At 53.1% G+C, this 20,095-nt stretch overlaps 8 protein-coding genes across 8 annotated transcripts; 3 read left to right on the top strand and 5 right to left on the bottom strand.

Moving 5' to 3' along the window:
- Positions 1 to 587: 587 nt before the first annotated feature.
- Positions 588 to 1,520, bottom strand: J4E78_008144 (uncharacterized protein; the record flags this gene model as incomplete). The annotated part of the gene is made up of 3 exons (XM_049368746.1): positions 588 to 827; positions 888 to 1,388; positions 1,437 to 1,520. 3 exons carry the CDS (start codon positions 1,518 to 1,520, stop codon positions 588 to 590), a joined length of 825 nt encoding a protein of 274 aa, XP_049219711.1.
- Positions 1,521 to 4,769: 3,249 nt separating this feature from the next.
- J4E78_008143 (uncharacterized protein) lies at positions 4,770 to 6,045 on the bottom strand (the record flags this gene model as incomplete). Its single annotated transcript, XM_049368745.1, has 2 exons — positions 4,770 to 5,483; positions 5,536 to 6,045. The coding sequence occupies 2 exons, from the start codon at positions 6,043 to 6,045 to the stop codon at positions 4,770 to 4,772; spliced, it is 1,224 nt and encodes a 407-aa protein (XP_049219710.1).
- A 612-nt stretch (positions 6,046 to 6,657) lies between these two features.
- On the bottom strand, positions 6,658 to 8,434 carry J4E78_008142 (uncharacterized protein; the record flags this gene model as incomplete). The annotated part of the gene is made up of 2 exons (XM_049368744.1): positions 6,658 to 8,094; positions 8,150 to 8,434. 2 exons carry the CDS (start codon positions 8,432 to 8,434, stop codon positions 6,658 to 6,660), a joined length of 1,722 nt encoding a protein of 573 aa, XP_049219709.1.
- Positions 8,435 to 9,823: 1,389 nt separating this feature from the next.
- J4E78_008141 (uncharacterized protein) lies at positions 9,824 to 10,881 on the top strand (the record flags this gene model as incomplete). The annotated part of the gene is made up of 4 exons (XM_049368743.1): positions 9,824 to 9,965; positions 10,013 to 10,104; positions 10,154 to 10,518; positions 10,566 to 10,881. 4 exons carry the CDS (start codon positions 9,824 to 9,826, stop codon positions 10,879 to 10,881), a joined length of 915 nt encoding a protein of 304 aa, XP_049219708.1.
- Positions 10,882 to 12,146: 1,265 nt separating this feature from the next.
- Positions 12,147 to 13,029, top strand: J4E78_008140 (uncharacterized protein; the record flags this gene model as incomplete). The annotated part of the gene is made up of 3 exons (XM_049368742.1): positions 12,147 to 12,151; positions 12,481 to 12,516; positions 12,681 to 13,029. The coding sequence occupies 3 exons, from the start codon at positions 12,147 to 12,149 to the stop codon at positions 13,027 to 13,029; spliced, it is 390 nt and encodes a 129-aa protein (XP_049219707.1).
- Positions 13,030 to 14,167: 1,138 nt separating this feature from the next.
- Positions 14,168 to 16,001, top strand: J4E78_008139 (uncharacterized protein; the record flags this gene model as incomplete). Its single annotated transcript, XM_049368741.1, has 3 exons — positions 14,168 to 14,410; positions 14,586 to 15,388; positions 15,443 to 16,001. 3 exons carry the CDS (start codon positions 14,168 to 14,170, stop codon positions 15,999 to 16,001), a joined length of 1,605 nt encoding a protein of 534 aa, XP_049219706.1.
- Positions 16,002 to 16,413: 412 nt separating this feature from the next.
- On the bottom strand, positions 16,414 to 16,704 carry J4E78_008138 (uncharacterized protein; the record flags this gene model as incomplete). The annotated part of the gene is made up of 2 exons (XM_049368740.1): positions 16,414 to 16,568; positions 16,626 to 16,704. 2 exons carry the CDS (start codon positions 16,702 to 16,704, stop codon positions 16,414 to 16,416), a joined length of 234 nt encoding a protein of 77 aa, XP_049219705.1.
- A 1,526-nt stretch (positions 16,705 to 18,230) lies between these two features.
- Positions 18,231 to 19,852, bottom strand: J4E78_008137 (uncharacterized protein; the record flags this gene model as incomplete). Its single annotated transcript, XM_049368739.1, has 2 exons — positions 18,231 to 19,599; positions 19,848 to 19,852. 2 exons carry the CDS (start codon positions 19,850 to 19,852, stop codon positions 18,231 to 18,233), a joined length of 1,374 nt encoding a protein of 457 aa, XP_049219704.1.
- Between the last annotated feature and the right edge of the window lie 243 nt (positions 19,853 to 20,095).

The raw sequence follows: 20,095 nt of genomic DNA, 5'->3' as shown, positions 1-20,095 counted from the left end.
TCGCCGTCGCCGCTGCGTCACGTGGTGGCACGATACTCAGTATGTAATCTGCATCTGCGACGAGCTCTTCGTCTGTAGCGTAGAGGTGTATGCCAGCGGATTCTGCGCGCGCTTTTGTGGCGGCGCTGCGGCCGCTGATGTTGGTTGTTATGCGGTAGTTGTGCGAGGTGAGGAGTGCGGCGATGCCGAGGCCCATTTGCCCGATTGAGAGGATGGCTACTGTGGCGAGGGGGGTGGACATTTTGGGTAGAGAGGTGATGTTGAGATGGGATGGTTTGGTGTGTTGTCTTACGGTACTGGGATGAGTCGATGATGTTGTTGGGGTATCCATGGTGGGGTGGGTGAATGCTGACGGGAGCTCTAACGCGGAGAGGTTAGTGGGGTGTAGGGATAGGAATTTGGTGCCGTCGAGCGCTGACAACGTCGAAAAGTCTGACTATGAAAAGCACATGTTGATACCACTGGATTTCTTGCTAAATTCTGATAAATTCGAGTGAGGACGACTAGCATCCGATACGGTCTCTTTCGTAACACTCCCAAGGTCTATACGACTACGTCTTCGCGTTCCACCTCAAGCGTCCCAACACTCAGAACGGCTTCAAAGAGTTCAAGCTCTTAGACTCGACTTGATATCCATCAGCCTGGTAACCACTGGTAAAGTAAGATGCCGCCTGCGTGTTTCCCTTCATAGTCCACAGCATCCAGTTAAGGATCGCCTTGCCAAAACGGCCGCCATTAGCATCGCCGAGTGTACCGCCGTGGCCGACGGGAATGTTGCCCTTCCAGGTCGGAACACCAGCAGGCATGTTCTTGTAATCACGCTCGCCCTAGAATCCTTTTCAGCTCATCTTGCACGCAACAGAATGGAGTAGGTAAGGAGAACTTACGTTTCCGTAAGCGATGTCACCTGAACCACCCAATACAAAAAGCACTGGCTTCCTCCAGTTACTGGCCGCAGTATAGTTTGTCAGCAGACCTGAGCTGATGATTCCGATGGTGTCGACGCGGCTGTCCCAGATGTTGTCGATGGCTTCAACGCCACCGCATGAGAAGCCTGCGGCCATAATCTTGCTCGCATCGACATTGGCATAGTTCCCTTTGCCGGCGTTCTGGGTGACCCAGTCAATGGCCTGTCTCATGGTCTGGGCATTGGAGGTACCGCCCCCGTTGGGGCCACCCTCAGCGATAGCCAAGAAACCGTAACTGGCGATGTTCTGCAAGAGAGCCGAGTTCGAGCGGCCGTCGGTGCTGCATGCACCGTTGCCCCAGACGAGCACAGGGAGCTTTTCGGAGCCGGTGCTCTTGGTTGGGTAGTAGATTGTGTGGCCTTGGAGAGAGCTTTCGGTCTTGTAAGTGCCCGGAGCGTAGGGACCTGCGCCACTGCCTTGCTGAACAGATGTCAGTAGAGTCTTTGGAGTAGGAGTGGTGTTGGTTACCTGTCTGGCTTCTAGGTTGAGCGGTGTTGCGACACTGCTTTCAACGCACAAAGCCGCAACGGCGAGAGTGAATGAGTACTTCATGCTGATGGATGCGAAAGAATCGAGGAAGATGCAGAACGAGCTGATGGCGATGTAGGTAACTGAGTCAAGTTCAAGGCATGTTATATACCAAAAAAACGTTCCTATTACACTAAAACGTCCCCATTGTACCAAGACGTCCCTATCGTGCTAAGACGTCCCCAATACACTAAAAAGCCCTTGCATTCGTCCTCCATCACTTCTTGGCTGCCCACCGCACACTCTCGTCTGCAACCATTTTGATTGCAAAGGGATAAAATCATCGCGCCAACCACCAGTAAATGTGGGCTTGATATATTCTATCGGGCCTATTACGTCGGGGGTGAGGCTCTAGTTGGGCCCTTTGTCATAGATGGATCCGGGGTGAAAAGGTCACACATGCTCTTTCCAGTATGCGATCGTGCGCTAGCTAAGAATGTGTGCTTCAGCTTAATATATGGTGGGTCGACGTTGTCTTGGCCGGTGGTTAAGCTCCCTAGTCAGGTGCCGGATGAGCTCCTCGGGAGTCAAACGCGAGATCGTGCATCGGGGGATAGTATGTCGATTGCGGGGAAGCACATCGCGTATCTTTATTTGCATGCCGGCTGATGCAAACGTGCAAGCATTGTGTTTAGGCGAGGTGGTGTCGAGTATATGTGAGCAAACATATACAACTTGGCGCACTGGTGTTTTGCCATTGCGTGACGGTACTAATGCATGTTAGCCAATGTCCACAACGCTGATTGACGGTATTAGATGCATCAACATCTAAGAGGCTAAAACTGCGATCGCGAATGCGAAGAGGTGGGCAAGTCGTCAATTTTGGCGGCTATGACACCGCCGTCGGTGTCACTCATCACCGCAATGGACTTCCAAGATTTGCACAACTCATCCGTTCTCAACCGCCGCTAAATCGAGGATTTCATCTATATTGTCTGCTGAAACTCGTGCGCTGTGGTGACACTTGTGTGTGCATAGCCTGCCGTCTGTACAATGGCCCACAAAGATGACGAAGAAGATCCATCAGGGTAACCCTCCAAATCTCCGATAGATCTGGCCAAGATCGTGGAACTCATGGAGTAGATATGTTATTCTTGGCGTTCATCAGCTCTCTCCTTCAATGGTTTTACCCATGTACCCAGTACCATGTCTGTTGAAGGTCTAGTCCACTTCTTGTGGTCACTGCCTGGCCGCGACATGGCCTATTGGTCCGGGCACACAGCGGCCGCCGCCTGGTTCGCACAATCGTTGCCTCCATGCTGCCAGCATTGACTCTGAACGCCATTGATAGTGAAGAAAGTACTGTAGAAGCACTGTGCCATGTTCTGTGTCGCGTTCTCGCAGCGGTAAAGACAACGTGGGCAGTATCTCGCGTAACTACCGGCTTCTTCCTCACAGATCTCTAAAGGCGTCGTGGGAGTAGGCGTAGGCGTCTGGCTGGTGATTGTCACAGTCACAAGAGTGCTGGTGGCAGATGACGGTACAGGCTTGCCCAAGTTCCTCTCAATGCAGTAAGAGTCACCCGGAATGACTTTGCAGCCATCGGCCAGACTTGGGTTCTGTTTCAGATGTCAGTATATGCGTAGAGTGTTGTGGCGTTCGTGTCGTACATATTCCGTCAACTGCGCATCTGTGAGTCCCCAGTATGCACCTATACTGGTGCATGTGTCGGTCTCTGCGGCGACATGCCACCATGAGCAGTCTGCAACGGTGTCTGGAGCCGCAGTAGTTGGAGGCTCCTCGAGATACGCTGCGCTGAGCAGTGGTAGCAAGCCAAGACCGATAGTGAGTGGTGATAACATGGTGCAAGTATTTCGCGATGTGATGCAATATCGGCCGTGAAGATGTGAGCATGAAGAGCGGACGATGGAGTATCTTTATACAATGAGCGCCATGTACCTAGATTTGACGGCGCCAGACCTAGACAGCATGCTGCCTGTGCAGTGCATTAGCCATATACAACATTCCAGGCTTCCATGGGGCCTGATGATCCAGCTCTAGGGCAAACGTCGTGCGAAATCCCGCTTCCCGAGGAATCAAGTAAGAACTTGCCGGACGGGGACGCTGGCAGCCTAGACGGGTGGAGAATTTCGCAGGATCTACGAACCCCTTGGACGCCTGATGACCAGCAACGAATCAGAGACGAGATGGCAGGGCATGTATGTAGCGCAGATTTAGAGCTCGGACTTGCACGGCGACGAGAGTTGTATGTTAGGGTTTACAAGGCGTAAATTCAGTCGGTGTTGATGATGATTCTTACTATACCAGGCCTGGTCTAAGGCGACAGCGCGTTCCGAGGTCCCGTCCGCGGCTTCCTCAAGATTCCAAGCCGCACAACGATGCAGCAACCAAATGTCCAAAGCACGTATTGCAGTCGCAGGTCTCGCAAGAAAAAGCAGCTTGCAAACCATCCATCGCAAAGCTACCATGCACATCATCACACCCTACCCACACCTCCCCGCTTGCCACCACCCCTCCTCCAAACCAACACCCCCAAGCCAAAACTCACGAACCAAAACACCGCGCTCAGAAACCCGAACGCCTGAGCCGCATTCCACCTACTGCACATCCCATTCCTAATCATCATCCGATCCCACTCCCAAATACCACCACAGTCCATACCATTCCTATAATAATCCTGCAGCAAGCCAAAGGCAGCGACCCACGCGCCGCAAAAGATAAGATCGCCGACAAAATTGACGATGTGAGACGTGGTGGGTAAGAGCCAGAGAAGGGATGCGACGACCGATATGCCGGCTATCATGACGCTGTAGATGAGGCGGCCATGGCAGTCGCTGGCGTCCATGTGGCGGATTTGGTGGAGGAGGATGGATGTCAGGACGAGGACTACGGCTGCGCAGACGAATTGCGCGAAGCGGAGGGTGATGGATAGGAGGCGGGAGAGTATCATTGTGATGTTGTGTAGATGTAGTGGATGAGGTTTGCTCACTTGTAGAATGTAGATTGAGGATTGAGGTGCCGAGTAGATAGTCGGAGTCGTGGAAGTGAAGAAATTTGGCGTCTTGTAGCAGAGATAGATCTTTCTTCTTGCTCGCGTCTTGGGGGATGCTTGCTTTATATCTTGAAGTATCTATTTGACAAGCAAACGCGCGCGCAGACAAGGAAGCTGCTGTACATGGAGGCATTATGAGTTCTTTTTCTAGTGCGGTTGCTTTCCATCACCTGCCTTTAGACCAACGGCCTCTGTTTGCGCGCATTGCTACGTGACACCGCCAATCAAAGACGCCTTATGCATCGTACTCATCGAGTTCCTTACTGCAACCCATCATACACACCTTTCTCAGCCATAAACCAAGCCGGGATGACCTTAGGATCTCCATTCGGAAGCACCTGCGAAGCCAGCATACCCGCAACCCCCTTCTCCCTGTCCACCCACCAAAAGCAGTTACACAAACCCATCCACCACAGCGTATTAGCCCCACGACCAGACTGACCCGGCTCAATCGTGATGAAACCGCCAAAGCCCCATCCCTGAGGAGGATTTCCGGGCTGGGGATACATATCCGCTGCTTGGTTGACGAGCAAAGGGTTCGCGGGCGGGACGTTGGCACGTGCAAAGTCGGGCTGGGAGGGGATTTGATTCTCCCACATGAGGTCGACTGTCTCCTTCTTGAGGATGCGCTTCTGGGTTTGTGGACTCGTTCCGTCGTTTAGTAGAGCAGCGAGGATCTTGACGTATTCGCTGGGTCTTGACCAGAGTCCTGCGCCGCCGGATTGGAGGAATTCCTTTTGCTTTTCTTGGGGGCAGGAAAGAGGGCCGTTGTAGAGATGTTCGCGCTCTTTGAGGGTGCCGTCGGTTTCGCGTTGATGCATATGTGCTAGATTCTTTTGCGCTTCCTTGGAGGGGAACATGGTCGCGCCTTCTGCGGCAATACCTACGGGCGTGAAGACATGTTCTTGGAAGTATTCTCCTAGTGTTTGCCCCGTGACGCGCTCGAGAACGATACCGGCCCAGTCCATATTGACCTGCGATTCCGTCAGTACCTGGGACGGGAAGAAGGATTTACGTGCAACTTACTCCATACTCCCACATACTTCCCGGTTGATTCACCAGCTTCGAATCGAGAATGTCGCGTTTGTCTCCACTGCTCCCTTCGATGCCATCCGCTACGAGCCTCGGATCCGCGAACCGGTATCCAAATCCTGCGGTATGGCTCAGCAGCATTCGTACTGTGATTCCCTTCTCTTGCTCAACACTGTTGACACCATCTGCATAGACCTTTTTCTCTGATAATTCCGGCACGGTTTTCTTGATGAATTCAGCATCATCCAACGGTACCTTGCCCTGTTCGACAAGCTGCAGCACAGCAATTGCAGTGACCAGTTTTGTGCAAGAAGCAATCCAAAAGGTGGTAGTCTGAGTGTTCATAGGCTCCTTGGAGTCTACACCCAGCATACCTGAAGCATGCTCGACAAGTGTTTTGCCCGATTTGTCGATAGCGTGGAAGGCGAGACCCGGTGAGCCATCTCCAATGAAACCATCTAGAGTGCTCTTAATATCTTCAACAGCTTTAGTGGAGAGAGGCATGATGAGAGCTGTTATGTGGGTGGTCATAGAAGGTTGATCGTAGAATAGATCAGTCTTATAGAAGTTGCGCTATGTACCGAGGGTATCAATGTCCCGCCTCCAGCATCACACATACTAAGCCGAATCCAGACATCAGTAGTGGAGGTATGTAACTAGTTGTGGTGGACGTAAGCCACCGCCCGAGTACGTTCAGGGGCTATACGGATAGGAAAGACCAATGAAAGGTACCGGACATGAGACAATCGAGCAGGGCGAACATTAAGGACGTGGACTTGTTGATATTGAACCTATGAGTCGCATAACCAGTGATGGTAGAGGTTGCTCGCTCCACCCTACGCTACCCCGCAGCGGGGCATCATTCGGGTCATTAGTACAGTAGTGCACATCCGACGGACTAATATAGCGTGCCATCAACGTGAGCCTACTGTTGTACTACTAAACAGGACTCATGAAGCGACTGCATGGCTCTCTCTGGATGGTATTGTGGTTCCCTCGGAACATACTTCGAAACATGTGACAATCGTCAGCGATTGATATAACCCGGTGGGATTTGGGTACCAAGATCTCTGGAATCCACAGGGCGTACTAGGGATAAGACAAGCGACGTGGCTTTCAGCCTCGCTTTAGCACTGCTTTCAGCTCCTTCAAAGCAGCCATGATCAGTGGGACGGCAACTGGCCCTAGTAGGGGTAGGTACACAGCCACCTTGTGTTCGTCAGGGAAGTAGACCTGTCCGACCATGGAGCGCTCGAAGAAAGCTTTTTCGGCCTCCACCTCTGCAGCACGGGCGTGTTCCAGAGCGCTTGCGAAGCGGCCATCTCGAAGAAAGTCGCAGGCTTGCTGTAAATGTGCAATCGTCTCTTGCGTAGACTGGGCAACGTTATCGGGTACTGGGATAGAAGGAAGCTTCTGGTACACTTGAGCTAAGGCTCCCAACGTGGAAGATGCTGAGAAGATAAGGGATGCAGCTCGGACGCGTTCAAGAGTCGAGATGCGAAGTGGCAAAGATGCCGGACTCTGCGGCAGACCGAACAACGAGATGAGCTGATTCGAGAATGTGTGCATCGCTGGTGCGAGCATTTCAGCAGTCAAAGCAGCCGGCGTGTCTGCCTCGCCCTCCAAGTTCAGTATGTGTACACCACCCCATTGCGGAATTAACCAGCTGTACCCTGCATTCTCCTTGACCAGAAGCGGAGACTGCGTGTGATCCGGTACATACAGAATGAAGTTGACGGTCGGCCCCTCGCCAATGCTGGGACTGAGAGGCCACTCAGCCGCGTTCACGAACCCACTAAGGTCTTCCTTGCGGAGAGTCCATGCCTTTGTAGTTTCATCGTACTCCGGCTGGCGAACAGACGGAGCGAATGTTGCGTAAAGTTGCACTTGTGTATCGACGGTAAAGTTGCTGATGGCGGAGAAGGCGTCAAGAAGGGGGCTCATGTACGTCTGGAGAGCAGTCTCGATGTCCCACTGGGAAGGTGCGTAGGAGGGACTGAACAAGGAGAACGTCAGGTGGTATGTTGGAGCATACTTCAGGGCGCGCGTGGACTGGCGCTGAAGCTCTGCGGACGTTTCTGGAGAAAGCGCCTTAACTTTGGCAGCATGTGCACCAGAAGTAGCCGACAACACGTGCGCCAACTGCGCCTGCTCTTCACCAAATATGTTGTGTAGTTCCTGAGCGAGGAATGTAGCGAGACTCGAGCCAGTCGACGACTGCGATGGAATCTGGTTGGGCGAGTAGTATACGTCTAGCGTTGGCGAATATGGCTGCAGCTGCGACCGTGGCGTTGTGCCCGTCTCGACAGGTATCAGTCGGATGACCAGGGCCACGTCCTTGTCATCGCTCTGGATGCTGGTTCCATCGACAATGACTTGTTGCGAGGCGTTTTGCTGCGAGGGAGAATCGGCGAGCATCAGTCGGAGGTGGTGGGCAGAGAAGTCGTTGATATCGTCGAGGGCATGTTGCGTCGTACGGAGGAGATGTTGCGCATCCGTGGAAGGGATCGGGGCCTCTACAGCGATGCGCAGAGGGAAGACTGGCTTACAGACCTGCCGCGGTGTCAGCTGTGTTGGTGACAGGATGTCATACTTTGGGGGGATCTACCTTGCCCTCAGCCCAGTCCGTCATGTCCTGCAGTGGCAGCTCTGCCCTGTAGATGGCTGTTGTCTTCAGCCATATTGGTAGGCCCAGGAACACCACGACCACCCAAAAGGAGAGGATGGACAGGCGGCGCAGCCATAAGCTCTCTTTCGTCTCTGGCGGAGGCTGCTTAGCCAATGCTACCGCGGTGGGTGTCGAAGGCGACTGAGCGGACGTCTGCTTCAACTCGGCCGACAGCGACGCGTCGGAATCATTTGGTGCCGCCATGTTGCGGTTGACTTGTTCCATGCTGTCACTTGGGGCAATGTCGCGCTAACACGCGCGTCCGTGCGTATGGGTCCACCATTCATGCTCACACGAGACATGTCCACTACCTCGCAATCACCTCATCCAAGAAAAAGAGTAAGCGTCCTAGAGCTCGCGTTGACGTCAAATCATCCATTTCGCATGTTTCTATGTTAAAGTAGGCTTGAGACTTGTTAAGGTTTTTATGTATGAGGTGCAACCACACTACTGCGCCATCATTCTAGCCACATAAACAAGCAGTAGACTGAGATTTATTCATGTATCCTGTTCTCCATCATGAGCTTTCTTCTTTCGAAGGAGCTTCGAGACGTGGCAAGCATCAATTCAGACATAAAGTCCACCATACAGCCAGCGGAACCTGACATGGTCACAGCCGCTCTTCTTTCAGGCGGCCTTCTATGAGCAACCGATGATCTAAAAGTTTGGATACGTGCAGGCTCTCACATTGCTCATCGACGTTGTCTTCGTGTGTTTAGGCTGGGACACTTTCAGAGTACAAAATCTGTTGTGATTCGCATCGTGACGTAAAGAAGATGAGGATGCTGTCATGGTTTTAGTTGTTGTTACCTTACTGAACTCGGGAGGGTCGGATCCTTGGCTAGGGTCAGATTCAAGGAAACGCGTGGAAGCAAGGCTGACTAGGCTTTAAACAGCGCGTTATTCTGTCAGCTGAGAAGCTTCGTCGATCTGGCCTCTGCCAAAAGGAAGCACTACATAGGTAGTCAAGCGGGCCCGAGCTACAACGAGCAAGTGAGTTTCAACTTACTTTGTATGCTTTCTAGCGTGCGGTCTCCAGGCATATTCCGAGGGCCAGTCAGTTTGCGCAGAATGTCTGAGTTCCCTATTAATTATCTTCAACTTCATGTCTCGTGACAGCGACATCTTCCATGGTCGTGCTTTGTTGATGGTCTGCTCGTGAACGCATGGTCCGTGCGTCCCAGTATGAGTGAATTCCGATGGAGCCATATCTAGACCTCGCGCTGGATTCCTTGATCAATCACGAGTCACCTAGTTTCCAAGTAGCTTCGCACTATTCATCACTCATCTCATAGCTCATCATGGTTGTTTCAGGGACGCATGCGATCGAGACAGGCCAGCAAGGGTCAGCACGCGGGGAGCTTCGATCGACGTTCTTGCCCCGCCGACTAGACTACTTGCAGCGACAAACGGTCCGTGCTAAGCGGGGTTGCATATCTGGGGAAGGAGAGCTACAGACGTGACGCGGTGCTTGGGCACGAGACTATAGTAGCTACCCCTCTCAGCTGAGACAGCTTCGCTCCTTCCTACTACTCTCTCTTCCAACAACTTCATGCTCACTTCAACAACTTACTCAATCCATTCCAACTCACATCCTACTTCACATCATTCACAATGAGTGCAATCGCTGACAGCACCGATGGCCCTGTCGAGCAGGTCAAGGTGCTGTTTGCCCTGTTCCCGGGCTACAACACGCTCGACGTGGCCGGCCCGCTTGAGGTCCTCAGTCGCTCTCTCCAGGACTCCAAGGACAAGTGTAAGCCTGGAAGCTCAGTCAGTTGAATGTTTGTTGACACTCCACAGCTAGCAAGGCCTTCAACTGCCAATTCGTCGGCACTGCTGCTGCCATGACGTCCGTCCAGGGTCTCACCATCAAAGCGGACATGGACTACGATGTAAGCATACCCGCGAGACGCAAGGATCCTACGCTGACATACATCTCAGGACGCCAACGACGAGCTTGAGGACTTTGACGTCGTCATTGTTCCCGGTGGTGAGGGTGTCTTTGAGGTCCTCAAGAACAAGTCTGAGCCTCTTGGCCTCCTCACCAAGTACGTCGAGCTCCAGGAGAAGAGTCCCAGCAAAGAGCGCACCATCCTCGCCATCGACGTCGGTGCTCTGCTCCTCGCTCAGCAGGGCATGCTCGAGGGCCTTGCCGCTACAACCCACCCAGACTACTACGTCCGTCTCGAGACCATCTGTCAAGATGCGGCTAGACGTGACATGTCGGAGCGTACAGACGTCATGGAGGAGCGGTACGTCGTGAACAACGCCCGCTTCGACCTAGGCGAGAACCCCGACGACAACCCGTATGTAGCACTTGAATTGCGGTGGCATGCAACGCTCACCATTACAGGTACATCATCAAGAAGTCGCGTGAGCCGCCGAGCGCTCCCGAGGGCACCAACATGGGCCATGCTCGTAGGAAGTCGATCGCTCGCAAGGGCAGCAACGCCTGGCGCGACTCTCGCCGCCGCGAGTCCATCGCTCGACGTGCTTCCATGCCCCTGGGTGGTATGCGCGTCATCACCACTGGCGGTGTGACTGCTGGGCTCGATGCCAGTCTATACTTGGTGGGTTCTTTGGCCTCGCACGACTCGGCTCTGGAGGTCGCTCGTGCTATGCAGTATTCTTGGGTCAAGGGCGTTACGGTCGATGCGATCGATGTTTGAGCTACGGCTCCCGCGCGACAAGCGAAGGCGTTTACGAGGAAGGGTTGAACGGAGATCTGAGAAGGTCATCTGGAACATGTCGGGAATCATAGAGATTTACCACGACGAATCATGTGAGGATTCATTCGAGAGTATGTAAAGAATCAAGAAATTCTAAAAGAGCTTTTTGGCAGTGTGAGGTGTCGTTGTGAGAGACGGCCGTGCCAGTGCGAAGCTCAAGCGTCTCCACAAGCTCCACAACAGGCGGGCAACCGATCTTCCGCTCTTTACCTCACCGTTTCCCACAGGATCTGCATCGCAATTCGCGCAGCCGTCAGTCTTATTTGCATTGGCCTGGTTACAGCCTTCCTCATGACGCGTCTGTCATATCGAATCAACGATTGCGCGGCGGGACCGGTCTGTCTCGGCCAGCTTTCCACAGCCGTCGCAGCTCGGGAAATCCCATTCACATTGCTAATCACAGCGTCCACCACTTCCGTGCATCAAGTGCACACTAACCTTCGCGAACCAGAACTATACAAAAGTGTAAGACTTTTAAGGTTGTGAGATCACTAACGCATATGCAGTGATAGTCGTCTCATACGGAAGCGTGTGAGCCACTGGACGTCGGCACGTAGTCTCGTCACAGTAATCGACGGACTTTATCCACGGGCGTAGTATGTCGAACCTGGCATCTCAAAGCGTTCAAACGAAGCAAGCTCTACTCTCCGTCTCGTCGACCTCGACACAGCGCAGTGCAAGCTCGATGTTAGGCCAATCCCTAAAAAAATATGCCGACCACGCTGTCCACATGATCGTTACCGGTCCTTAAACATCATGCTGGCAATTGAAGGATTTTTCCTTCGATTTCGCTATGTCACAAAGCCCACAGACTCTGTCTAGACGTCGTTCTCAAGCTCACTGTGCCCCGTCTGACTGAGTCTTGGAGAGCTGCCACCAAGAACCCGTCGATCGTCGCTTGCCCACTCGAAGACTCTGACGCTTTGACTGGCTTAGCATCATGGCCGCTCTTTCCAGAGCGAGCTTCTAGCCATAGTCATCCAGTGTCTCAGTATGCCTGAGCTCTTTCAGTACGCTTACATGGTCGTGGGCCTATCATATCCATCGCCTGCCTGCCATCTAGCTGATTCTGGGCGTGATCCTACGATGATTCAGCAGACAGGCACAGCACGAACTCTTTCTTAGCGCCAAGAATCGCCGAATGTGTAATGCTACCATCAGATCTCGTTCTCCGTTGGGTGAAGCGACAGATTTCCCGCCCCCGCATGAGGTAAGCAGCAACCGAAGCGCTTCGTCCCGAACCAATCGCGGAATATGTGATGTCAAGACCGATGCATGAAGATGGAGCTGTCTTAGCAGCCAAGTCTTTATCATCCAGGTCACTTCGGGATTTTGTCAACTTTCTGCTCCGATCGTCTAGTTGTTGACTTCGTATCTCACCTAAGAAGTCGCCCTGTAAGGATATGCTGCCTTACTCTGAGCTGTCCATCGCTCTCGTCTGGCGTGACTGACACAAGACCGCATCGAAATACAAGCTGGAGCCAGTAGGAGTGACAGAAACACCATTGCTTACCGGGACATATTCTGAGTGCGACCCAGGCAGGACGAGCAGAAGGATTACGACTACGTCGCCAAGTAAACAGCTTCTGCTGAACGACCGGGCCTATCACACGTTCAGATACGAAACATACAGGACGCCTATGGACGACAACGACGGGGGTGGTGAACAACAGAGGCTGGAACACATAGCCAACGGTAAACCATAAATACCCCCTCGATTGTCTCTTCTTTCTTCTCAGAATGACAACACGCAACCTAAACGGCAACTGGATTGATACTCTACGAAGACAATACGTCTACGACCTGAAAGACGAGTCTCCACATCCCATCAAATACCTTCTTTACAACCCCCACAAGAAGCAAGACTTGTACTTTGTCATCCCCAACAAGATCGAAGAGCCGCAACTAAGACGCTCACTTGTCAAGTACCATCTATCTACCAAGGGCACGTCAGTCGTGGAGTGGGAGAACGAGCACGTCAAAGTCATCTACCACCCTCGATACGCAAAAGAACTACGCGAAGCCGCTCAATCAACCAACACAGAAGACACCCAGAACGAATCACCAACTCCCGAACAGCAAACATGAAGTTCACCCTCGCCACCGCTCTTCTTCTCCTCGCACCCGCGCTTATTAAGGCCTGGAAGTTCGAGGTCTTCGAAGAAGACTGCATCACCTCTACTGACTTCAACGAGGGGGACGACGATGTAGAGTGTGAGGATACGGCGGAACCGCACGGCTGTTTCCGCATCTCCGAAATGGGTAGCTGCGAGATCTTCTTTCACGCGGATGCTGATGAGTGTGAGGATGGTGAAGTCACTATGTCGTACACGGCTACGGACCAGGATCGCGATATCACGCCTGACTTTGAGTGGAACAACTGGAGCGTTCAGTGCTAAACGCGAAGACGCGTTACCATCATGGGGGATTGAGAGCTGAGGTGTGTTTGGTCCGGTGGACTGTCCAATCGCTAGATACATTACCTAGGTACCTATTTCCCTGTTTCCTTGAAGTTTTGCTGTGATAGCATGCCAATCGTTAGATATATACTACAATAGAATCTGTACAGATCTAGAGCGTTGGCGTAGACGTCGCAAAGTCAGTGTGTGTGGACGCTGAAAACCACAGGAACGGGGTGTAGACAAAGCCGTCCGATCATTGCCTAGGTGCGCTGCAATAGACGGCAGGCGTTTAGTGCTTGAGCTACTTTCACTTTTTTGTTTGTTGAGACGGTGAAAACACTGATCGACAAACTTCCTGCAATCTGCAGAGTATCTGTTCACTTCAACGTCACCTGGATCACAACAACGCTCGAGGCCTCTATGGTATCTTCACGAGCGCTGCAATCAACGAATTCCAGAACCTGCCTAATCGGGACGGTCGGACTCACGCTAATGGGCAACGATATGACCAATCACAACCACGAAGTGACAGACCCGCCTAAACTTGCCCTCCCCTGCACGCCCGGGCGTCTTCCCCAGCGCAACCGCCATGTCTTGGCCACGACGAACTAAGGCAAGCCACAGATGTCGCAACACATGGGCGCAATGATTGGACAATGGATGTTCATCACGTCTTCTTCGCGACTGGAGTGTCTTGGCTTCTGCGCGTCTGTTTGTGCATGATGCGTGCGCCCAGCTTCAATTCCTCTCGAGGATATAACCGTCTCTCTCTTGACCCAACTGCCCACATCACGGTCATGCGCATGAGGTGACCATCCCTCCCAATGCCCCTTCAATCCCTCATAAGTTCGCTTCGGAGGCGCAGTCATCGCGCCGCTCCTCCTCCAGCGCACTTGCAAGCCAATACCGAGAAAATCCAATGGCGTCTCGTCGAAGTGTTTACTCGCATGTGGGATCTGGGGTTCACTGCCTTTGGAGGGCCGCCTGTGCATTTCCAGATTCTGCATCGAAGGTTTGTGGAGGGAATGGGGTTCCAGGGTGGGAGTAAGTGGTTGGATGAACAGACTGTAAGTATGCGTGTGCAGATGCGTAGTAGTAAGCTCCATGGTAGAAGTACCAATGAATTGGGTCATTAGAAAGAGCTAGGAATTCTTCTTGAGACCGGAGGAGAAGATGGAGAGATATACCACTCCCTCGACTACCTCTACAACAGAATGCCGCGCAACTAACAACACTCCCCAGTATCAAGAACTCTTCGCAATCTGCCAAGCACTCCCCGGCCCCGCGTCTACCAAGATGTGCTTCTGCATTGCCCTCCTCCACGCGGGTATAGTCTCCGCCGTTTTCGCCTTCCTCCTCTGGAGTCTCCCCGGCGCAATCGGCATGTACGGTCTCTCACTCGGCGTGCAAAAGATGCCCGAACGCCTACCTCCCATCGTGTACGCTCTGCTTTCCGGTCTCAACGCCAGTACTGTCGGCATTGTCGCACTAGCTGCTGTTCAGCTAGCCGAGAAAGCTATCAAAGACCGTGTAACACGTATCTTGGTCATTTTCGGTGCGTGTGCAGGGTTGTGTTATAACGCGCTGTGGTTCTTTCCTGTGTTGATTGTTATTGGTGGGCTGACGACGGTGGTATGGGATGTCTGGCTTGGGCGGCGCGTGGGTAAGATGAGAGCTGCGTATCTGGCTAAGAGGAGGAGACCGAGGAATGAACAAGGTGATGCAGAAGAAGTTTCGGCTACCACGCAGACCATACCAATTGAACTTCAGCGGCCGGAAGCTGTGAAGAGGAGGGTAGGAACGGGCAGCTCGACTGATCGTATTGTGCCTGAGCGGGAGGAGGCAGGGAGGAGTAACGCAGGTGAACACCCAGTTGTTGATGATGTGATTGCGACAAATGAGCCTATAGCTGATGTTAAGACGCATAACATCTCGGTCAAGGTTGGCGTGTCACTTATCGTGGGATTCCTCCTCTCGTTCATCGTCGTCATGGTCATCCGTGGTACGGTATCCAGCACCCGGTCTTTCGATGTTTTCTCCAACATGTAAGCACCCCGTCTACGCACCCAGCTCTCCCCCACTAATCTCACACCGCACAGGTATCTAGCCGGCACTATAATCTTCGGCGGCGGCCCCGTAGTAATCCCCCTCCTTCGCTCCTACGTCGTAGACCCAGGCTGGGTGTCACCCCGAGACTTCCTCCTCGGCCTCGCCATCATTCAAGCCTTCCCTGGCCCCAACTTCAACTTCGCGGTTTACCTTGGCGCTTTGGCCATCGCCTCAGCTCCTGCTTCTACACCGACCATCATGGGCGCCCTTCTTGGTTTCATTGGCATCTTTTTCCCTGGTATTGTGCTCGCAGTCGGTGTGCAGTCTATCTGGCAGGTTATGCGCACCAAGGCTTGGGTGGCTAGTCTGCTAAGAGGTATCAACGCGACTGCCGTGGGACTGGTGTTCACGGCTGTATACAGGCTTTGGGAGATTGGTTATTTGACGCCGGAGAGCAGTGATGGGAGGAGTTTAGCAGACGAGCCGTGGTGGGTTGTTGTTGCTGCTATGGCCTATGCGGAGACGGCTTGGTTTGGTGTACCACCTGCCGTTGCGATTATCATCGGCGCTGTTTTGGGACTGGGGTGGTATGGGGCAGTCGGCCAGTAGGAGACTCGTTTGCTGGCATTTGACGCGAATTTCCGTTCTTCGAAACGATGTAAAAGAGGACATGATGTGTGTATGTCTTGTTTGGACTACCTATTGTACAAATGCTAGATAAGAATCATACCAAAGGGAATGATTAGGGGAGATGCAACCCGATAAAAGGACCTCGACCCGCCAGCAAGAACAATAACCTAAGAAATGCCAGCCCCAACATCGGAGCGAAAAAAGACACCGGCGAGCAATCCAGTGTTGTATACCCTCAGCACCGAAGCCTTGACTATCTAATAACCCACAAACTCGGCCGGAACACCATGACATGCCAGTTAGAACTCCAAAGGAAAAGAATAGGGACACAAAGAGACATCGTGATCTCCATCACGGCATGAGTCACGCCGCTAGAAGGCCACCGCCTCGTCTAGTTGTAGTATCCCCCATTTGGCGCGGAAGTAGATGTGTTCGGGTCGTTGATCTTTCCGCCTCCATTGTGAATGACTGGCGGGTTTTTGTATGATTTGCTGCGTGACGAGCTACCGGAGTTTGTGTACAGGCTGGATGAAGCGGCAGAGTAGGCTGCGAGAATGTTAGAGTCATGTCTTTGGGATGATCTGATAGGAGTTGAAAACATACATGTGGAGGACGTCGAGGGACGGGACGCGTAGGCACCCTTGCTCTGGCCGTAGGAGCCGTAAGACGAGCTGGACGACATGGTTGATTGGTGTTGAGGGTGTTGGAGGCGTTGAGAAGCCGGTTGTGATTCGAGAAGATCAGATGAGTGATCGGCGTGTGTTGTGCGATAGACGGTAATAGAGTTGTATCGGGTGTATACGAGACGACAAGGGCGTTTCGTGATCGTGATCCAAGGTAGACTGTTGACTGAAGACCAACACGGGGACGACTGTGACTCTTCTCGAAGGATGCTTGATATGACTGTAGATAATTGATCGATTGACTGATGAAGAGAAGAAAGAAAGCATCCTCCCACCTCAACCCACGACTATTTATTCCAGGCAGACAGTACCTGAGGCCGCCAACCTACAAGACTCACCACTCGCAACCGTTGACTGTTCTTTGTCGCCATCGGAGTTCTCCTAACGCTCAATGTAACGCCGTTGCCTGAATAGCTGGGCTAGGCGCGTGGTCGAGGTGAATGACTGCGCGATTGCGATGATTCACACGCGTGGCTATGTTCACCTCGGGACAAGTCCTGAGGCAGGACACGCGTGTGCGCGAATCAGCGATTAGGCTGCACTTCCCGTTCACCATTTGACCTGCCAAGAGCAAGAGTCATCATCGGCGGGTGCGGATTTACCGAAGGAACCAGTTCAATCGGCGTGGACTAAGATCGGGTCACGGCTAGAAAGGGTCGAGGTGGTGACTCGCATGGCGCAAAGGGCGTACGCGTTGCAGCCATCTTCTCCTGCAAGGCACATCAAGCGAATCGAACCTATGAAAAGGCAGCAGGAAATCTGTCAGAGACGCGTTATCCAGTGACGTGCCTGACACCCCAGGCGACAGCGGTACCCAAAATGGATAATGACAAAGCGGACAGGACTGGTGAACGAGAAAGTCACCGGTTGACCGAAAGAAGATGGGGTGTGGGGGCTGGGAGCAATGTAGGTGCCTGGAGCTATTGCAGGCAGCATTGCAAAGCATTCACCGTGATGCAACGGCAAAAGAGCTCATCGGCGGCGTCCGATAATGAAGATAGGGGCATGGAATGGGAAAAAGGGCAGAAATGTCAAGGCAAAAGGCGGTGTTGTGGAGTAGGGTAGGAGGCGCAGTGGAAGGGTCCTGGTGCATGGCGGGGTTGTTGCGTAGCGGGAGGCCATCAATCCGAGCAAGGCTGTCGCGAGGCTGCACGCGATTCACGTGGGTGTTCATTCCGCACTGACTCAGAGCAGGTAGTTGTGGCGACTGCGCGGCTCTGGATTGCGCAACTGCGCATATGGTCCAGGCGTTTGCCAGCGCATAGCCGGTGAACCGCTGGAGAATCCAGGACTGAACTTCTCGCCAACTACGCTGCGCATGCGCAGTAAGGTGGGCCGAGGGACATTGTTAATCTCCAGTATGCCAACGCAGAGCCGGTGAACCGTCGGAGGCATAGCATCTTCAACGTGTGACTTGGGCTGCTTATCGAGCCCGGCATACATGGGCAGCCAATGAGTCAAGATCGTCATCAATTGGTATCGAATGCATTGGGTATCGCTATATCCGCTCCCTGAACCTCCACGTCTAATCGTACAATCTCAGAGCACCATTCAGATCACCAGCAACCACCTTGCTCGACTCCCTCGGATGCCACTGTACTGACAGTACAGGCGCATCGCTCGCTGGAATCTTATGGTACATCTTGCACGTCTTCCAGTCCCAGAAGCACAAGAAACCTCCACTGTCACCCGAGCTAATGAACTGCCCGTCTGGACTGATCGCCACGTCTGGTGCATATCCAGCCACATTGTGCCCTCTGTAACTCTTCTTTCGGTTCTGTCGGAAGCGGTCGGTAGAGCTGTATACGGTGATTTGGTTATCGGACGATTGGAAGGCAACGTATTTGCCTGACGGGTGGGGTGAGGAGCGGACCATGGAGAACATGTAGGGTTCGGCGATGAACTTGATAGGTACGGGAATGCCGTATTCCCACGCGCGTAGGGACTTGTCGTCTGATGTGGTGATGAAGCGGCGGTTCTCGTCGCAGAAGGTGATTGTGTTGACAGGCCCCAGATGGTGGTCGTATTCCTGCACCATCTCTCCGCTTCTTGTGTCGTACTGTAGGATCTTCTTGTCGCTCATACCGGCCAAGAACTCGTGTGGTGTACTGGGGTTGATGCGCACCACGTGCGGTGTCTTGCCAGTTGTGAACTTGTTCAAGCACTTCCCCGTCTCTGTGTCCCATAGCTTCATGAAGCGATCGTAACTAGCCGATATGAACTGTGTGCCGCTGGGGTTGAAGTCGATGTCAACAACCGACTTGGTATGCCCAGAGTATGTTCGCAGGAGCTCGCGTTGGTGATAGACGTCCCATAGCGCAATCTTCGAATCGGCGGAGGCAGAAAGTAGGAGATGTCCGCTGTCAGGCATGAAGCGAACCTGAGTGATCGACTTGGTGTGGTATTTGTAGGTGTGGATGAGCTTCTTCGGTATGAAGTTCTTGGGCTCGTAATCGCCGGTGAGTTTGATGTCGAGATCCGTGGGCACATGCATGTACGTCCGGCCCTGGTAGTCGTACTGCTGGCTGCCAACAAACTCGCTCGTCTCGCCCTCGGCTTCGGTATCGCGGTAATCTGTGCCGGCGAGCTTCTTTTGCGCGGGCGCAGCGTTGTCGACAATCTCGTCTTCCTCGTAAACTATTTCCACCTCGACGTCCGACCCGAACTCGTCGTCTGAGGCAGCATCTGGCCTCTCTTCCTCATACTTCGCCCATGGTCCCTTGTATGCGCCTGCGCCAGTCACGACGCTCGAATCGCCCTTGCCCTCTCGCTTTCTTTTCTTCGACCCGTCGCCGCTCTCGATGGCGCGTTGACCCTGGCGGAAGGTGTGGTCGCTGATGTACGTCTCTGCAGCGAACCCAGTTGGCACCCTGCCCGAGCCGCCGGCGGGCATTCTAGCTGTTGTGGAGATAGGGTAAGGATCGCGTAACGTGTGAGAACTGGCGACAGTGTCGATATTGGGGTTCGACAAGGCTGGAAGGTGGTCAGCGCGGAGTGTCGGATGCGAAGTTGTGTATGGAAGCTTCCCAGCTCACCAGAAAATGTGGGTGACTGCGCACGGACCACAACCCGACTATGCATTGCGTAGTTACATGTGAAAACTATGGTCCATTTACACGAGGCTAACATAACGCTATCATACCCCATAACTCGTTTAATCCCTCTTGGGTGAATTCCCATCCCCAAACCTGTCGCTCCAGGTATCCCGCATTATCCTAAACCAACAATCATGTCCTCCCGCTAGCAATATGCGCACGCGTGGCTCGCTTCCCCGAGCCGGATATCAAGTGTATCTATCCGTTAATCTTCAGCCGTCCCTGGATTCGGTCTTCGTAGCCCACCGTAATCAGTACAGCCGCGAATATACCTACGACCAAGACGATGGGCGCA

Source organism: Alternaria triticimaculans, assembly GCF_023758025.1.
Source record: "Alternaria triticimaculans strain BMP 0046 chromosome Unknown scaffold_13, whole genome shotgun sequence".
Lineage (NCBI taxonomy): Eukaryota > Fungi > Ascomycota > Dothideomycetes > Pleosporales > Pleosporaceae > Alternaria > Alternaria triticimaculans.
This window is presented reverse-complemented; position numbering and strand designations above follow the sequence as displayed.